The sequence below is a fragment of the Cydia strobilella genome, chromosome 18, assembly GCF_947568885.1.
Source record: "Cydia strobilella chromosome 18, ilCydStro3.1, whole genome shotgun sequence".
NCBI lineage: Eukaryota > Metazoa > Arthropoda > Insecta > Lepidoptera > Tortricidae > Cydia > Cydia strobilella.
In genome coordinates this window covers 2,157,694-2,174,226 of record NC_086058.1, presented here as the reverse complement: position 1 = coordinate 2,174,226, position 16,533 = coordinate 2,157,694, and the positions used below count along the sequence as shown (strand labels likewise).

General features: G+C 38.7%; 2 protein-coding genes across 3 annotated transcripts in view; both read left to right on the top strand.

The window, feature by feature from the left end:
- The first annotated feature begins 1,840 nt into the window (after positions 1-1,840).
- LOC134749193 (protein NEDD1-like) lies at positions 1,841-5,103 on the top strand. The gene is made up of 2 exons (XM_063684058.1): positions 1,841-2,102; positions 2,213-5,103. The coding sequence occupies exons 1-2, from the start codon at positions 1,968-1,970 to the stop codon at positions 3,644-3,646; spliced, it is 1,569 nt and encodes a 522-aa protein (XP_063540128.1). The 5' UTR covers positions 1,841-1,967; the 3' UTR covers positions 3,647-5,103.
- Positions 5,104-5,729: 626 nt separating this feature from the next.
- Positions 5,730-16,533, top strand: part of LOC134749476 (nucleoporin SEH1) — a 23,014-nt gene continuing 12,210 nt past the window's right edge. For both annotated transcript variants that reach the window (XM_063684414.1, XM_063684415.1), the window contains exons 1-7: positions 5,730-5,945; positions 6,693-6,849; positions 8,496-8,649; positions 9,730-9,837; positions 11,655-11,768; positions 12,963-13,121; positions 14,181-14,341. In XM_063684414.1, coding sequence (XP_063540484.1) covers positions 5,805-5,945; positions 6,693-6,849; positions 8,496-8,649; positions 9,730-9,837; positions 11,655-11,768; positions 12,963-13,121; positions 14,181-14,341 — 994 coding nt within the window. In that variant the 5' untranslated portion in view covers positions 5,730-5,804. The remainder of the gene's footprint in view (positions 5,946-6,692; positions 6,850-8,495; positions 8,650-9,729; positions 9,838-11,654; positions 11,769-12,962; positions 13,122-14,180; positions 14,342-16,533) is intronic.

Here is a 16,533-nt window from a genome sequence, read left to right as displayed (position 1 = left end):
TTGTCGAGTCAGTATTTCCGTTTTGAGTTATAGTCCCTGCGCGGAACGTACTGGCCCGCTTGTCTTTGATTTCGGGCACCTTGCTGATATGCATACGGACCCTGGGGTCTCGAACCGTTGCCCCGTTGGCGTGGAGCCTTTCCTTGACTTCCCACAAATGTGTCTGGTCTTGGTTGGCGAAAAGGACCGCGCCAAGCCATAGGTGCAAAATTATAGTGGCCTTGCGCAGGCATAGGTAAGAAAGGTCTAGGCATGGTCATAAGCAAGCTTGAGGGGTCGTAAGCGCCCTGCGCGGGTGCTCTTTGAGTGTTATCAGTCTGATTGACGCCTGCTTGCGCAGCAGGTTTGTTTTGGGTTGGCGGTCGGACCGGCCAGAAACATTTAGATACTCCCCCTTGTTTTTCGATTGCTGAAGACAGCGAATCTTTTTGAAAAATGAATTGAGGACTTGGGGGGATCTTTCTCAAGGATTCTTTGAAATATTTATCTTTTACAGAACGTAAAATACTGTCCCGTCTTTGCTGTATAAGGTCAGCACGGTGACCACATGCTAATTGCAAAACATCGTTTGAAATCTTTTGGAAAGAGCCCTCTATAAAAAGTTCTTTAATTTTATTTTGCAAAGACTCGGGAGTAAGTGCTGTAGTGGTCCTAGCCCACGTTACTAAGGAATCAAAGCAAGTCTCGGCAGTTTCACCTTGTTTGATCAAAGCTTGCGTGATAGCCGCAAAACCACGTTCAAGGACGCTCAGGTTCGAAAACTTATCAAAAGGCTTTAATTCATCGTTTGTTTCTAATTCTGTGAAGGCTGGTTGTGAGCAATAAAGTTTTTGTACCTCGGAATATCTAACGCTTGACCAGTTTTCCGAGTCAAAATGTTGAACAGCCGTTAAGAGGTCAACGTGAGCGGGCAAGGATTTTGGAACAGGTGGCTCTTTTAAAACTGTATTGAATGCTAACTTTAACGTTGCTACATCATTATTAGGAGCCGGGGCTTCGGTTTCTTCCGCTTCATATAACTCGCCGCTCACATTACCCTCAATTTCGTCACCTTGATCAAAAGATCGGTCTGCGGGACCCGTTGATTGAAATTGCAGCATATTGCTGATGCAATTTTGGATCTCATTTACCTGGTTTGCCAGTTGCTGTATGACATCGTTACTTCGTTGTCGCTTACGTTTCAGTCCGGATTTTGTTTTCTTTGCTTTCCTTTTCGAAGGCCGATGAGAAGAACGTGGCGGCCCTACAGGAAGCGGCTGTTGCGATGATAGCCCCGGAATCGGCTCCCATGACTGCCCCGGAGTGGGTGCAACCTCGTCAGAATCGGATGATGAGCCAGAACTAGACGAACTAGATTCGGACATGTTCTCTGTAAAAATAATTTAGTATTAATACACTTATTTAAAAATCTTTTTCGAACGGTAAAACCGTTATGATTTTTCAAATAAATCAGCTTGACTTACAAATTTCTTCAATTTGTAAGCGCGACCGTACCGTTTCGCATTCAAGATGCCAATGAAGGCAAGCGAGAGCCCCTGGTGGCAAGCAGGTAAAAACGGAAATTTAGTGGAGGAGGAAAAAGGAGTGGGAAACGCAACTATTCAGCAACCGTAACGTCATAGCAATCAATGTTGCCACTCTCAATATATAATTAATATGCTTCGAATAACGGTAAGAAGCTTAATATGTCTTCAGTGGTTAGATAAGTAATGCATTAAATAATGCTTAATAAATAGACTGTAATAGGAAGTTCTTGGTTCAAAATTTTTATTTTACTGTATTTAGTAGAAAATAAGTTTTCTACGTGTCTACCTTCATTAAAAACTACTATTGGATAGATGTCAATGCGAATCAAAATTTTTCGTTGGGTTAAAAACTTTACCCTAAATATTGATGATTTAAAATAACTAAGTGCTATAATCATCGCTCCATAAATTGTGTTATCAGCTACAATTGCGTAATTAAAAATGTATCTCTCTTCTGTTAGTTCTCGCTTACATCTGCACGATACTAACAGTTGGGAGTTAAAAAAATCCTACGGATGTTATGATGGTCTAATGAGAGACATATCATGGAGCGATGATGGTAAATACATATTACAGGTAATACTATATCATTTGATTAATCTAGATTACTTAAAAAACGTAAATACGCGCATTTAAGCTCGCTGCTCCTTTATCTGAAGTTATAGTTGTTTTTGTTTTATTTTCAGGTCAACTGCAAAGGTTTAATCGAAATTTTAACACCCGCAGACCATGACATTCGTAGCTTACAGCACATTCCGTTGAAAGACACCTGGTCAGCTAGTTTCCATCGAGAGGGCCACCGAAATGTCGCCATAGGCACGAAGAGCGGTAATGTTTTGATATGGGACACGAAGAATAAGACTATAACGAAAACATTCCCCACTCCCACGCATCAGGCTAGCGTTAACTACATTAGTTATAACGCCAAAAATAATAACTTAGCAGCTACCATGAATAATGGAGAAACTGTCATTTACGGACTAGTTTCTAACATTCCAATTTTAACAGTCAAACTTAATTGTTCGAAAAGCGTTTCCGCAATGAAATTCCATCACGAAACACGCTGGTTACTAGGCTTAGCTACAGATGAAGGACATGTAGTCCTACGAGATATTAACACAAATAAGGACAAAGCTTTTTTTGATAACATCCATGCAGCACCTGTTAGCGATATTGCATATTCATTGATTAACAAAGATGTCATGTTGTCCAGTGGTTATGACAAAATTGTTCATGTATATGACATAAGACTCCAAAATGTAGTGTCTACCATCAAAACATCTTACACATTGTCTTCTGTAGCTATAAATGCTGACAATCAAGTTGCTATCGGGACCAGAAATGGAGTAGTTATGATTTACGATTTGAGAGATTTAACCAATCCGTTTACAACTTTAAAAGGTCATAGTGAGGAGGTGAAGAAAGTAGCCTTTCAACATTCAAGGAAGAAGCCACAATTGAATGAAATAAGCATTCAAGAGGACACTGAATTACACTTGACACCTTGTAAACCGAGCCCCGCAAAACCTAGGACTTCTGACATGTTCCTAATCTCGGATTCACCTAACAAGGATATCCTAGGTGTTTCTGAAAAAACTGAAGATAGAGCTGATTCATTCCTAGTACTGATGGGGTTAGACAAGTCTAATGAAGATGATGTAAATGAGTCGCAATTTAAAGATAGCAGCATGTTCGAAAGAAATAAAAGATTTGACATAGAAAAGGATACGAGTAAAACTTCAACACCTCTTCAAAATCAAGTCACTGAGAATTTAGAGTTTCAGTCTCCCATTTTAAACGGAGCTCCTGATGATGGGAGACCACTAAACTTGATAAACGGAGAAAAGGAAAAGATTTCGAGATATGATTCTGGTATTGTTGAAGAACTTAAAGATTTCATTGAGTTCAGTCTTGCAGATGTTGCAGAGGATAATAAGAACTATTTCCTACACATCATGATGGTTCTGACGAAGCAGAGGCTTTCGTTGGAGAGACAGATGGCAGCCATGAGTTCTCAGATCTCGATGATGCAGCAGAACCAGAATGAGTTGGTGGATGCAAATAAGAGACTGGTCTTGCAAGTGGAGCAATTGAAATATGCTGCTAACAATAATCTTTAAACTATTGCCATCGACTTTTACCAATTGTAAAGATCCATTTTTTTACCCAATAGAAGATAAATCCACACAGAGGCTGGCCCTGATATAGCCTAACTAATCTCATTGTTATAGATATTTTGTCTCTCTCTGGTTCTATCTTAAGCTGTTCTCACATTCGGCTTGTGTCCTGTGGTGGTGTGATAAAGCCTTTACCTTAAAGTGATGGACAAATGTGTTATTTTAATGATAAAGGGTATACCATGCTAGTATGTTATGAATAAAATAGCTATGCTTAATTTTACTACTTCTGAATATTGTTTTTATTGTAATTTTGTGCTTATGTAAGTAAATCTTCTTATTGTGTATGTTAAGAGGCCGGTGTCGATTTTAGTCGCAAAAATGTAAAATTGATAGATTTAGTCGGTGAAATTGTACACCTTTTGTTACCTAATTGAAATAACAAATACTGGTTTCTATTAGCGCATCTTCTTATCTTACCTTTTATCAGATCAATTTGTTGAAAACAGACTCACTAAATTAGTAATGTTTGCTTTTCTGATGGACGTTTAGGTAAACGCGCGTAAAGCACTGATTTTGTCGCTCTTATTTGTAAATTTCGTAAAGTTTGGACAGCTAAACATGGTAATTTTGTATTACACATATCCTGTACTTAACGTTTATCAGACTACATTTTTATTATTATGACTTTGAAGTAGTGTAAATGAAAGTTAGACAAAATCAATTTTCTCCAGAAATTACTTCAAAACAAGTGACAATTTCTCTGAAAATCGACTTAATTTCAACGTAATTTTGATACTTAAACAATCTACAACATTTGTTGAAACTATTCTTATACATCAATTTGTATAATTTACCACCATAAATTTTTGATGAATTTTTAAAAACTGCCCCTTTTCATATATTACCGGTGACGCACGCTTGCGACCTCATTATTAAAAGGCAAGATGAGAAGACGTGCTAATAGAAACCAATAGTTGTTATTTAGATATTACGTAACAAAACGTGTATAATTTCAACGACTAAATCTATCAATTTAAAATTTTTGCTCCAAAATCGACTACGGCCTCTTAAAAGTGTAACTGATTGACTGTTAGTGCCTTCGGTTTAAGCATAGATCTTTCAAAATGTACATAAATTACTTGTTAGTGATGCCCTATTATTTTTATGTTAGAATGACAGCACTGTACCTTGCCCCAAAATTGTATAATTTGAAAATAATGCATAACTTATATATATTTACCTAAATAATATTTTACTAAAAAAAATTATACACTGTTAAATGAAATTTTACTGGCATAGAAATGTATTAAGAATCTTGTGCCATGATAGCTGTAAAGATTTAATCTAACTCAGTATTATTTATAAATTCCATGACAATAAATGTGTGTGCTGTTGAGTTTGTTGTAACTAGTAACTATGTATAAAAAACTAAAAATTAAATTATAACTAAACCCCAACTTATTTTTAATTATTAGTCATTGTTTATCCTTTTGCCTTTTCATTTCAAATGACTCTGTTGCCCAGATCTTTATACCCACTTGCAAACTTTCTGAAGCATTTAGGTTAATAACATCCACAGTAACTCAATAAACCAACTCAAGGCACATAAATTTAGTATTCCAAGCTATTCTTTCCCTCAGGCCGTGGCCTGGAGGCATGCGACCGGCCGTTCATACATTTTGGTCGAGCTCAATGTCATTCCTTGATCTGCGGGCTTAATCAAAGAAATCGGGTATAAATTTTCATTTCATTTATTTCTTTAACAATAATGCATTGTGTTAGAAATCTTACGAACTAATTACATACATGCTTATAACTTAATTAAACTGAGTAATTATAGGACATGTCAGCAAATAAATATATTTTTAATAATAAAATTAAATAAATTAAATAACAAGTGAAAAACAAATAAAATAAAATTCATAATTTGTAATGACTACATACAATTTAATTAATTATTTGATAACATGTCAATATAACGAGGGTATAACCTTTTTTGAAGTTGGTTAAAACGGTTAGAAAAAAAGCAGTTGCATGAAACGAAACGTAAGCCATCTGTCAATTTGACATTAACCTTGTGTAAATGTGTTTTGTGGTGTAGATGTAGACCGCCCGAAGCTGTGTAGTTTAATTTAATATTTTTGGTGTTAAAAAGTTCATGACCATGGGAGAACTAACGCTCACCAATTTGTTCGAGTCTCAAACTATATTCGCCGACCACAAGGACCTCATCCACGATGTGGCCTACGATTTTTACGGGGAACGAATGGCTACTTGCTCGAGCGACCAGTATGTGAAGGTAGGTTATGTTTAGATAATAATTATGATAATATGAATTATTTCTATCAAAACAGCATTATTTTAGTCGTAGAATATGACATAGAATTGAATAGTCCATTACTGCAAAGGCCAGTAAATAGAGAAGCCTTGGCAAAGTATGTTTGTGTGTGTTCGATCTTTTAACTAGACGACGTTTACGGCCCTGTCGGTAGAGGTCTTGCCTGTGAAGCCGTTGATCCTGGGTTCAAATCCCGGTAAGGACATTTCTACCTTTGATGAGCTCAGAAATCTGTTCTTACTCTTATATATATTTATTTTCAATGTTATTTTAAGTATACATGCCTTGAAAGTACCAACAATACGACTGTCAACTTACTGTGGGCCCTTGAATTTGGTGTAATAAGAAAGAAAGTAAGAAAATACATTTATTTAACGCCACAACATAGTACATAAAAAAGAAAGGCATGCAGACAAAAAAAAAGATTTGGACGCTAAAAAGGATCCCGCACTCAGCATAATGGTTTGGTTGGCTGGTTTTCTGTGGGGACCTGTCTTAATCTAAAATTAATGGCGACACGTACGCCAACGACACACAAATAAATTAACATTGACATAAAAACACAAACATTGTTAAACATAGAAAATTAAGACAAGTAAACCATTAACAACCATCTTTTTTTAATAAAAAAAAGAATATCATTTAACATTTATATCATTACCACCCTTGCTGTGGCAAGTAGGTAGTTTATTAAAAAACTTTTTTTAGGTATGGGACTCGGATGGTCGCGACGGCTGGAAGATGACTGCCAGCTGGAAGGCGCACCATGGCTCTGTGTGGAAGGTCACCTGGGCGCACCCTGAGTTTGGGCAGGTTATTGCTACATGTTCATTTGACCGCACCGCTGCTATTTGGGAGGAAGTTGGTAAGATCACTGATAATTCTAATATTCTTACTTTTATATGAAAATTAACCAAAAATTACAAAAAACAATTACAAATATGGAATCAATAAAATATTAGATACTTTGTTAGAGATGTATCCAGTCTAAATGTCAAATTACACAAAAAAAAACTAATAAAAAATGTACAAACAACAGACAAGTACTAAAATTGTTTAGAGATGTTAAAGTCTCTAGGTGTCTGAGATAAAATTTATATAATAAAAAAACGATCATCAAATTATCCTTAGAGGTGTAAAGGGTCTCCAAGATTTGAATTGTTATATAAGTAATTAAAAGGGAAGAAATTAAATTTAATTCTTAAAATTTTACCATACAAAATGTTGTCATTGGAAAGTTGTAAATTGACATAGATGCTTCACACAAAAAAGTACCTAAGAAACTTTATTAACATACCTATATAATAAGAATCTTTTTAAAATTTGGCACTCATTCAAAATCAAGTATTGCACTTAAGGCCGTTACATCGGTTTGCCGCTGTCTTTGTCACATTTCGCAAGAAAGAACGGGAAAGAACATACGCGCCAAGTGTCAATTTTGATCGAATTTTGTCGGTTTTTATTTATTTTAAAAACGTTACCTTACAATATCGAAATTCTAAAGCTATGAAATTACTATTTATGTTAAGATTGTTTTTTCTTCTTTTTTTGTTTATAGTATCACATAATAAATAACCGAGTTAAGTAGGATTAAAGTCCGAGTTAGAGGTTACTATGGGAATTAATTGTATCGAGCGAAGTATCATAATTCGTGTATCGGAAGCTATGTTGTTAATGATAATATAGTCAAGAATTGCATATATTTTTTCCACGTCTACGAATATCAACGCCTCTTAGAAAAACATGATCATATAAGGAGATTTTTCGCCTTCTGGCTCAGGGAACCGCCTTAACTATATGAGAAGAGGCCATGTACACAACAATACCTTGTCTAAAATAAGATTTGAAACTGTACATGTAATTATTGGGCTAGACATGTCTGTCGCATACACCCAGAAAGGTGGGCAAACATGGTTTCTGAGTGGGACCCACGGAACACCATGGATGGTGCAGGCCGAAGTTCGGCCAAACCGAAAAGGAGATGGCGAGACGACTTGGACGCATTCTGGTGAGAAAAATGCCGATGACAGGGTGAGTGGAGAAAACGAGGGGAGGCCTTTGCCCAGCAATGGGACACCAAAGTAGGCTAATAATAAATAAATAAACGTAATTATAAACTTAAATTCTTATTATAACACTTTGAACTCTCGCGTTTTGAACTCATATTTAATTACACGAACGGGTCTACCGCGATGCGATTTAATTTCATTGTTTTTACCTTACGTTGAAACCTCGGACTTGATGAAATTAAATCGCCGTAGACCCGTTCGTGTATTTAAATATGTGTTAAATTCTTATTCCCACACTAATTTTTATGTGTATGTGTAATTCAATTTATTGTGTTTGCCTATATACTTACTGTAATATGCATTTGTACAAGACATTAAGGTTTGTTACTTTAAGAATGCCAAGTGAAATATAGTTAGTGTTAGACTTTTGCTTTATTAACCCTACTAAACCGACCCTTTCATACCACATTCCTTCTGTAAGTCCTTATCCATTGTATTTCAGGTGACACCACAGCCCCTGGGTCAGAGAAAGGTCTCCGGACGTGGCTGAAGCGATCCAATCTAGTCGACTCCAGAACCTCCGTGACAGATGTCAAGTTTGGACCAAAGCATTTGGGCCTATTACTAGTCACATGCTCGGCTGATGGCATTATTAGGTGAGATATGATTTAAAAAACCGGCCAAGTGCGAGTCGGACTCGCACACGAAGGGTTCCGTACCATTACGCAAAAAAACTGGCCAAGTGCGAGTCGGACTCGCGCACGCAGTGTTCCGTACTTTTTAGTATTTGTTGTTACAGCGGCAACAGAAATACATCATCTGTGAAAATTTCAACTGTCTAGCTATCACAGTTCATGAGGTACAGCCTGGTGACAGACAGACGGACAGCGGAGTCTTAGTAATAGGGTCCCGTTTTTACCCTTTGGGTACGGAACGGCAAAAAAAAACACGTTTGTTGTATGGGAGCCCCACTCAAATATTTATTTTATTCTGTTTTTAGTATTTGTTGTTATAGCGGCAACAGAAATAAATCATTTGTGAAATTTCAACTCTAACTATCACAATTCCTGAGATACAGACTGGTGACAGATAGATGGACAGCAACCAGATCCCGTGCTGCTACGCGAAAATGGTCTTAGAAGACCTTCCCTCAATTTCAAATTAATGAAGATTGGCGTTTTCAGATTTTGGAAAAAACATACAGGGTGCGAGAAAAAGGTCATCTTTGACAAACTTTTTTTGATGATAATCGATCCCATTTCTATCGAGGATCAAAAGTTTGTATGTATGTATGTATGTTTAAACTCTTTATTGTACAAAACACATAGTATAGGCAGTACAAGGGCGAACTTATCCCTTGTATGGGACAAAACAATGTTCCATTTTAATGTCGTTAGTCACCATATACCTACTTTCTACATTTCTTTTGTTTTTTTTTTTTTAAATGAGAAGGTGAGGATACATTTATAATACATTTCTTTAAATTACTTTCTTTTCTTAGTAGTAACTGCTTAAAAATTGTTAAAGGTTAAATGGCTGCTATAGTGCCTATTAAGCGTGTGCTAGACGGTCGCTGACAGTGACAAGCCTTCAGACCGTCTGACCTTGGTCTGACCTTGGTAATGTTTGTATGAAATTGTGTTGGAAACAACTGTCTACACGGTCCGTCCAGACCAAGGCCACGCGGTCCGAGGTGCTTGTCGGAAACCGTCTAGCAAGGGCTTTAATGTCTGCAGGATATACGAAGCCCCCGACGTGATGAACCTGGCGCAGTGGACGCTGCAGCATGAGATCCCCACAAAGGTGTCCATCAGCTGTCTCTCCTGGAATCCCTCGCTGTCGAGGTATGTTTGCTGATATAAGGGTGTTACCACACCAATTTGTCTAGGTAGAAACTATCGATGGATTGGTGTGGTAACACCCTCGGTACTGTTGTCATAGAGTAACTTATACTAGAGCGGTACTGTCATAGTAAATTTTGTAACCCCAGTAAATTCACTGCCATCTGTCAACACACTTTAAAACTAAAAATGAAGATTTATAAAAATACGATAGAATGTATTTAAATATAGATAAATGATTTTTTTTATTTGCATTAATTATTTTTATGATTTTGACCCATGTTCTTTCACTGATATGCGTTAAAATTGTTAAATAACAAACGAAACCGTCAACGCCATCTATACGACTGTAGGCCAAAACTAGTAGCGCCCTCTGAACGAGAATCAAATTTTCTTGATTTTCGAGGCACGTTTTTTCCTTAGACTGTATCTATCTATTACGGAGTTATATCTATCTTTGCTGTTGTTAATGAGGTAATGAGGTATTATAGATAAACACTAGATTTTTCTGTGGGTGTCACTGTCAGCTGGGTTATTAACCTCATTCTGCAGGAATCAAATCTGATCTAGGAATATTTTTATTTATAACCATCAATTACAGGATACCCCAATTCGACAGTATGGAAATTGACACAAAAATAGGCACAATACATTAACTTACCTTACCTTCAAACCTTCAAGAAAAGAGCGTACTCCCATCTTAAATGCCGACAACGCACTTACAACCCCTCTGGTGTTGCGGGTGTCCATGGGCGGCGGTAATCGCTTACCATCAGGTGATCCGTCTGCTCGTTTGCCTCCTATTTCATAAAAAAAAAACTTACAGACTACAGTAGCACAATACGTATAGCATAGCCCTTGTGAATTCGTTATGAATGTTAATTCGAATTGTGAATTTAACTGGACTGGTATTTATGAATCAGATCTGTCACCGAAAAGGGAAAAGAAGGCTTTAATCGAATTTAAACTGTTATGAGACATACTAACATTATAGTACATTTCGATGCTAGTGCGGAAAGTACGTCATTACGTCACGAGTACCGAGATATCTTGCCACGAGCCGTAAGCGAGTGGCAAGACTCGGGACGAGTGAAGAGTGACATTTCCGCACGTGTATCAAACGACGTTTTTTAATACAGTTGCGAAAAAATAAGACAAACAGCAAGTAAGGAATAAAAACAATATCGAATGTTGCCTTTGGAAACTTAGCTTGCAGTAAGAAAAAGCGCCTCTTCTTTGACAGGCGTTTCGGCAGCTATTCCGAGCTACCTCTGCCTTCCATAGCTATTCCGTTTCATCATAGAGTAACTTATACTAGAGCGGTACTGTCATAGTAAATTTTGTAACCCCAGTAAATTCACTGCCATCTGTCGACACACTTTAAAACTAAAAATGAAGATTTATAAAAATACGATAGAATGTATTTAAATATAGATAAATGATTTTTTTTATTTGCATTAATTATTTTTATGATTTTGACCCATGTTCTTTCACTGATATGCGTTAAAATTGTTAAATAACAAACGAAACCGTCAACGCCATCTATACGACTGTAGGCCAAAACTAGTAGCGCCCTCTGAACGAGAATCAAATTTTCTTGATTTTCGAGGCACGTTTTTTCCTTAGACTGTATCCATCTATTACGGAGTTATATCTATCTTTGGTTTCATTCAGACAACTTATTAAGAACGGTTATTCAATCTTCAATAATAAAAACGTGTAAATATAAACGTGTTATAATGATTAAGAGGTAAGTAATAAAATATGAAATATGTATATAAGCTATATTCAATATTCGCAATGCTATATGCTGTTCACAGAGTAAACCCACCAATGATAGCCGTAGGCAGCGATGAGCCGAACACAGCCGCCGCTGCCGTCACCCCGGTCAATGATAAAGGCGTGGCTTGCAATGGGAAAGTTTTCCTCTACGAGTAAGTATACAGGGTGGAATTCTTACCCCTTTACCTTCAAGAAAAGAGCGTATTAGACCCGTTCGTGGTCCACATTCCATTCGTTCGGACGAAACGTTTTGCCTCCTCCTTTTTGGTACGGACGGCTAAGGAATGGAATGCGCTCCCGCCATCTGTATTCCCTGATCAATATGACCTCGGTCTCTTTAAAACAAGAGTGAATAGGCTGTTACTGAACCGGTGAGCTCCATCTTAAGCCCTGTCTTCACTTTCCATCAGGTGTGACTAGAGCCAATCGCCGATCAGTTTATAAAAAAAAAAAAAAGTATTCCCATCTTAAAGGCCGGCAACGCACTTACAACCCCTCTGGTGTTGCGGGTGTCCATGGGCGGCGGTAATCGCTTACCATCAGGTGATCCGTCTGCTCGTTTGCCTCCTATTTCATAAAAAAACAGCCGATCACGTCAACTGACGCGCGCGGCTACAGTCCAATATCAACCTTCATGCATTCTTTTTCTTTTTTAGGGTTCCGTAAAGGGTAAAAACGGGATTCTATTACTAAGACTCCGCTGTCCGTCTGTCTGTCACCAGGCTGTATCTCATGAACCGTGATAGCTAGACAGTTGAAATTTTCACAGATGATGTATTTCTGTTGCCGCTATAACGTACGTACAAATACTAAAAAGTACGGAATCCTCGGTGAGCGAGTCCGACTCGCACTTGACCCGTTTTTTGGAAAATACTTGACCGAAAAATGAAAAATGTTGACGACGCAATTTTCAAAAATACAAAGTGTTTCACATTTCATGGTCAATTAACCTTTCGACCTTTTACTGTTCCGTATCCGTACCAGACAATTTGGACTATATTTATGAAATAATTTCAAATTTACATATATAAATAACGGGTCACACGTATATTAAGTCTATATATTTAATATGTCTGTGTCCCACGGAGTTTGTTATTATAATTTCAAAGTTATTAATTCAGTAGCAATTTTTTGACAGGGGCATACGAAGGGTTAATCACGAACGAGTATCTCTGGTTAAGAATAAAATATGTGACATTTTCAACCAAAAGGTACCACATTGTCACTTGTCAATAAGGTTGATTTCAAATTGAAGCTGTATGGAAATAGCGCCTTATTGACAACCGACAATAAGTACCCTTTTGATTGAAAATGGCACATATGTTGACATTTATTGTCTTGTTCAGATACAGCGAAGCGTCTCGCCGCTGGACTCGAACCGACTGCCTCTCGTCAGTCCAAGAGCCTGTTAACGACATCGCCTTCGCTCCCAACCTCGGCCGCTCATTCCATCTCCTCGCCGTGGCCACTAAAGACGTCAGGATCATCAAGATAGAACCCATCACGTGAGTTATACCTGCCTCTCTCTGTTAACGACGTCGCTTTCGCTCTCAATCTCGGCCGCTAATTCCACCTCCTCGCCTTCGCTACAAAGATGTCCGGATCCAGATAATCAAGATTTAACCTATTAATGACTTATACCTGTCTCTGTTTGTTAACGACGTCGCTTTCGCTCCCAACCTCGGCCGCTCATTCCAACTCGCCGTCGCCACTCAAGACGTCAGGATCATCAAGATAGAACCCATCACGTGAGTTATACCTGCCTCTGTTTGTAAACGACATCGCCTTCGCTCCCGACTCGGCCGCTCATTCCTCCTCGCCGTGGCAACTAAAGACGTTAGGATTATCAACAGAGACCCCATTACGTGGTTATATTCGCTCGCAAAATGCCTAAGAAATTTACGAAACACGGATAGACGGACGGTTATTTAAGTAGCATCGCCGTACCGCTCTGCGAGACTTCCTGCCACTAAAATATTGAATTATTTGAACGTAACTTATGTATAAACGTTCAAATTAATTTGACCTATGTAAGATGAACTCCTAAATTCGGAACGTTTTATACCACCAAGCTCACTTTGGTCGTCAGTTTTGGTTGCTTGCCGTCTGGTCTGGCTCACACTTCAAGGTTCTGCCATTTTGGCTACAGACGCAACCCAAATTTATTAGTTATTGTGTTTTATCATCATCATCATGTCAGTCGATAGACGTCCACTGCTGGACATAGGTCTCCCCCGTGTGGTGCCGGGTAAGAATAGCACCACCCCCCTCTCTTTCCGTGGGTGTCGTAAGAGGCGACTTAAGGAAATCCGGTGGATGGGCAGCAGCGTCCTCCGAGAACTACCTCTATCAAACTGCGGTCGCCAACCCGCCTGCCAAGCGTGGCGACTACGGCAATCCCCCCCAAGGGATAAAAACAAAAAAAAAAATGCAGACATTGTATTTTATAAATTAAATTATTCATTTATTCGATTTTATGTATATATGCTTCACTATCTATCTATTAAACTAAATACATAAAAGTTTTTCTATTATATTCTTACACTATTTTCTCACATCCACAGAGATTCGTCGACCTCCTCAAACGGTACAAGCGTGCGTTTCAAAACAGAAGTAATGGCGGCGTTTGAGGAGCATTACTCTTGCGTGTGGCGCGTCTCCTGGAACGTGACGGGCACCCTGCTGGCGTCCTCGGGTGACGACTGCAGTGTTCGCTTATGGAAAAGTGAGTAAACTGACCGATGACAAGTGACAAAGTGTAATCATGTCATCATTTATCCTCGTGCCTTGAAACCCTCGCAACGCTCAAGATCCCACTTTTCGAACCAATTGCTACGCTAGTGGTTCCATTTTAGAATCTTTCGCTTGCCCATGTATAAAATTATAAATATTAGAAAGATGAGTTAAAAGTTTTATTATCAAAGTGCCGTATTAATTAAACTACCTTGTCAACAAACTTAATTGCTCAAGGCGCAAAAATACTTTTGATTTTGATTTGGTTTGGCCTACATGAATATCGTTGCGAAGCCTATATCGCAGGGAAAATCTTAACAGCGCGAGTCAGCGGCGCCGCCCGCGCGGCGCTAGCGACATCTCTCGGGACATATGGTGTACTTTAATGGCGTTATTCATAAACGCGTTACTGGCCTGAATTGGCTATGAATCGTTTGTCTTTATCGGGCACATTGACTTATGTATTTGTAAGAAAGGGATAAAACATAATTTAACTAAAGCAGGCCCGTAAAGTTTTATGAATAAGGGGGTAAAACGATAGTGGACGACCGCTTCCCATACAAACGTAATCCCCATTTTACTCACTGGGTATTAACATCATGAAAAATATTTTTACATTATTTATTGTATGTTAACCATATTTGTTGCCGCTTCGTTACACTTTTTTTGGTTCAGGATTCCATTTTAGAATCCCTCGCCACGCTGAGGATTCAACTATAGACTCCTTTGCTTCGTTCAGTATTGCCCTCGCCGTAAATATGTCATTTTGCTCCCTGGTAACACAATCTACATTCTACTATTTCACCATGATATTATAAATACTACCCGTCGGCAAACTTAATTGCGCAGGGCGTCAAAAAATTGAATAAATGATTTTTTATTTGCATGATCACTCTAGAATAACATCGCGAGGTCCATATCGCAGGAAAAATCTTAACAGCGCGAGTCAGCCGCGCCGCCCGCGCGGCGCTAGCGACATCTCTCGGGACATATGGTGTACTTTAAAACGATAGTGGACGACCGCTTCCCATACAAACGTAGTCCCCATTTTACTCACTGGGTATTGACATCATGGAAAATATGTTCACACTACTACTACTACTTAATGGCGCAGCGACCCAAAATGAGTCTTGGCCTCCGACACGAGTACACGCCAGTCATCTCGATCCTGTGCCATCTCGCGCCAGTTATCGGCATGGAGAGCGCTCAAATCTACTCCAACAGCATCGCTCCAGCGATACCTGGGACGTCCGATCGGCCTCCGCCCCACCTGGCGTCCCAAGTACGCCCTTTTAACGCCGCGATCCTCCTCCATTCTCAAAACGTGGCCGAACCAGCGGAGACGGTGAGCTTTTGTCTCGCCTATAATGTTCACACTATTTATTGTATATTAACCATAGCTACTGCCGCTTCGTTACACTTTTTTTGGTTCAGGATTCTATTTTAGAATCCCTCGCTACGCTCAGGATTCTACTATAGACTCCTTTGCTTCGTTCAGGGTTCAGGGTCCTCGCCGTAAATATGTCATTTAGCTCCCTTGTAACACAATCTACTTATTCTACTATTTCACCATCAATATGATATTATAATTATTATTTATTATATAAATACGACCCCGTCGGCAAACTTAATTGCGCAAGGCGTCAAAAAATTGAATAAATGATTTTTTATTTGCATGATCACTCTAGAATAACATCGCGAGGTCCATATCGCAGGAAAAATCTTAACAGCGCGAGTCAGCCGCGCCGCCCGCGCGGCGCTAGCGACATCTCTCGGGACATATGGTGTACTTTAAAACGATAGTGGACGACCGCTTCCCTTACAAACGTAGTCCCCATTTTACTCACTGGGTATTGACATCATTGAAAATATTTTCACACTATTTATTGTATATTAACCATAGCTATTGCCGCTTCGTTACACTTTTTTTTACCAGACTGCCAAAGGAGCCTCGCTACGCTCAGGATTCAACTATAGACTCCTTTGCTTCGTTCAGGATTGCCCTCGACGTAAATATGTCGTTTTGCTCCCTGGTAACACAATCTACATTCTACTATTTCACCATGATATTATAAATACTACCCGTCGGCAAACTTAATTGCGCAAGGCGTCAAAAAATTGAATAAATGATTTTTTATTTGCATGATCACTCCAGAATAACATCGCGAGGTCCATATCGCAGGA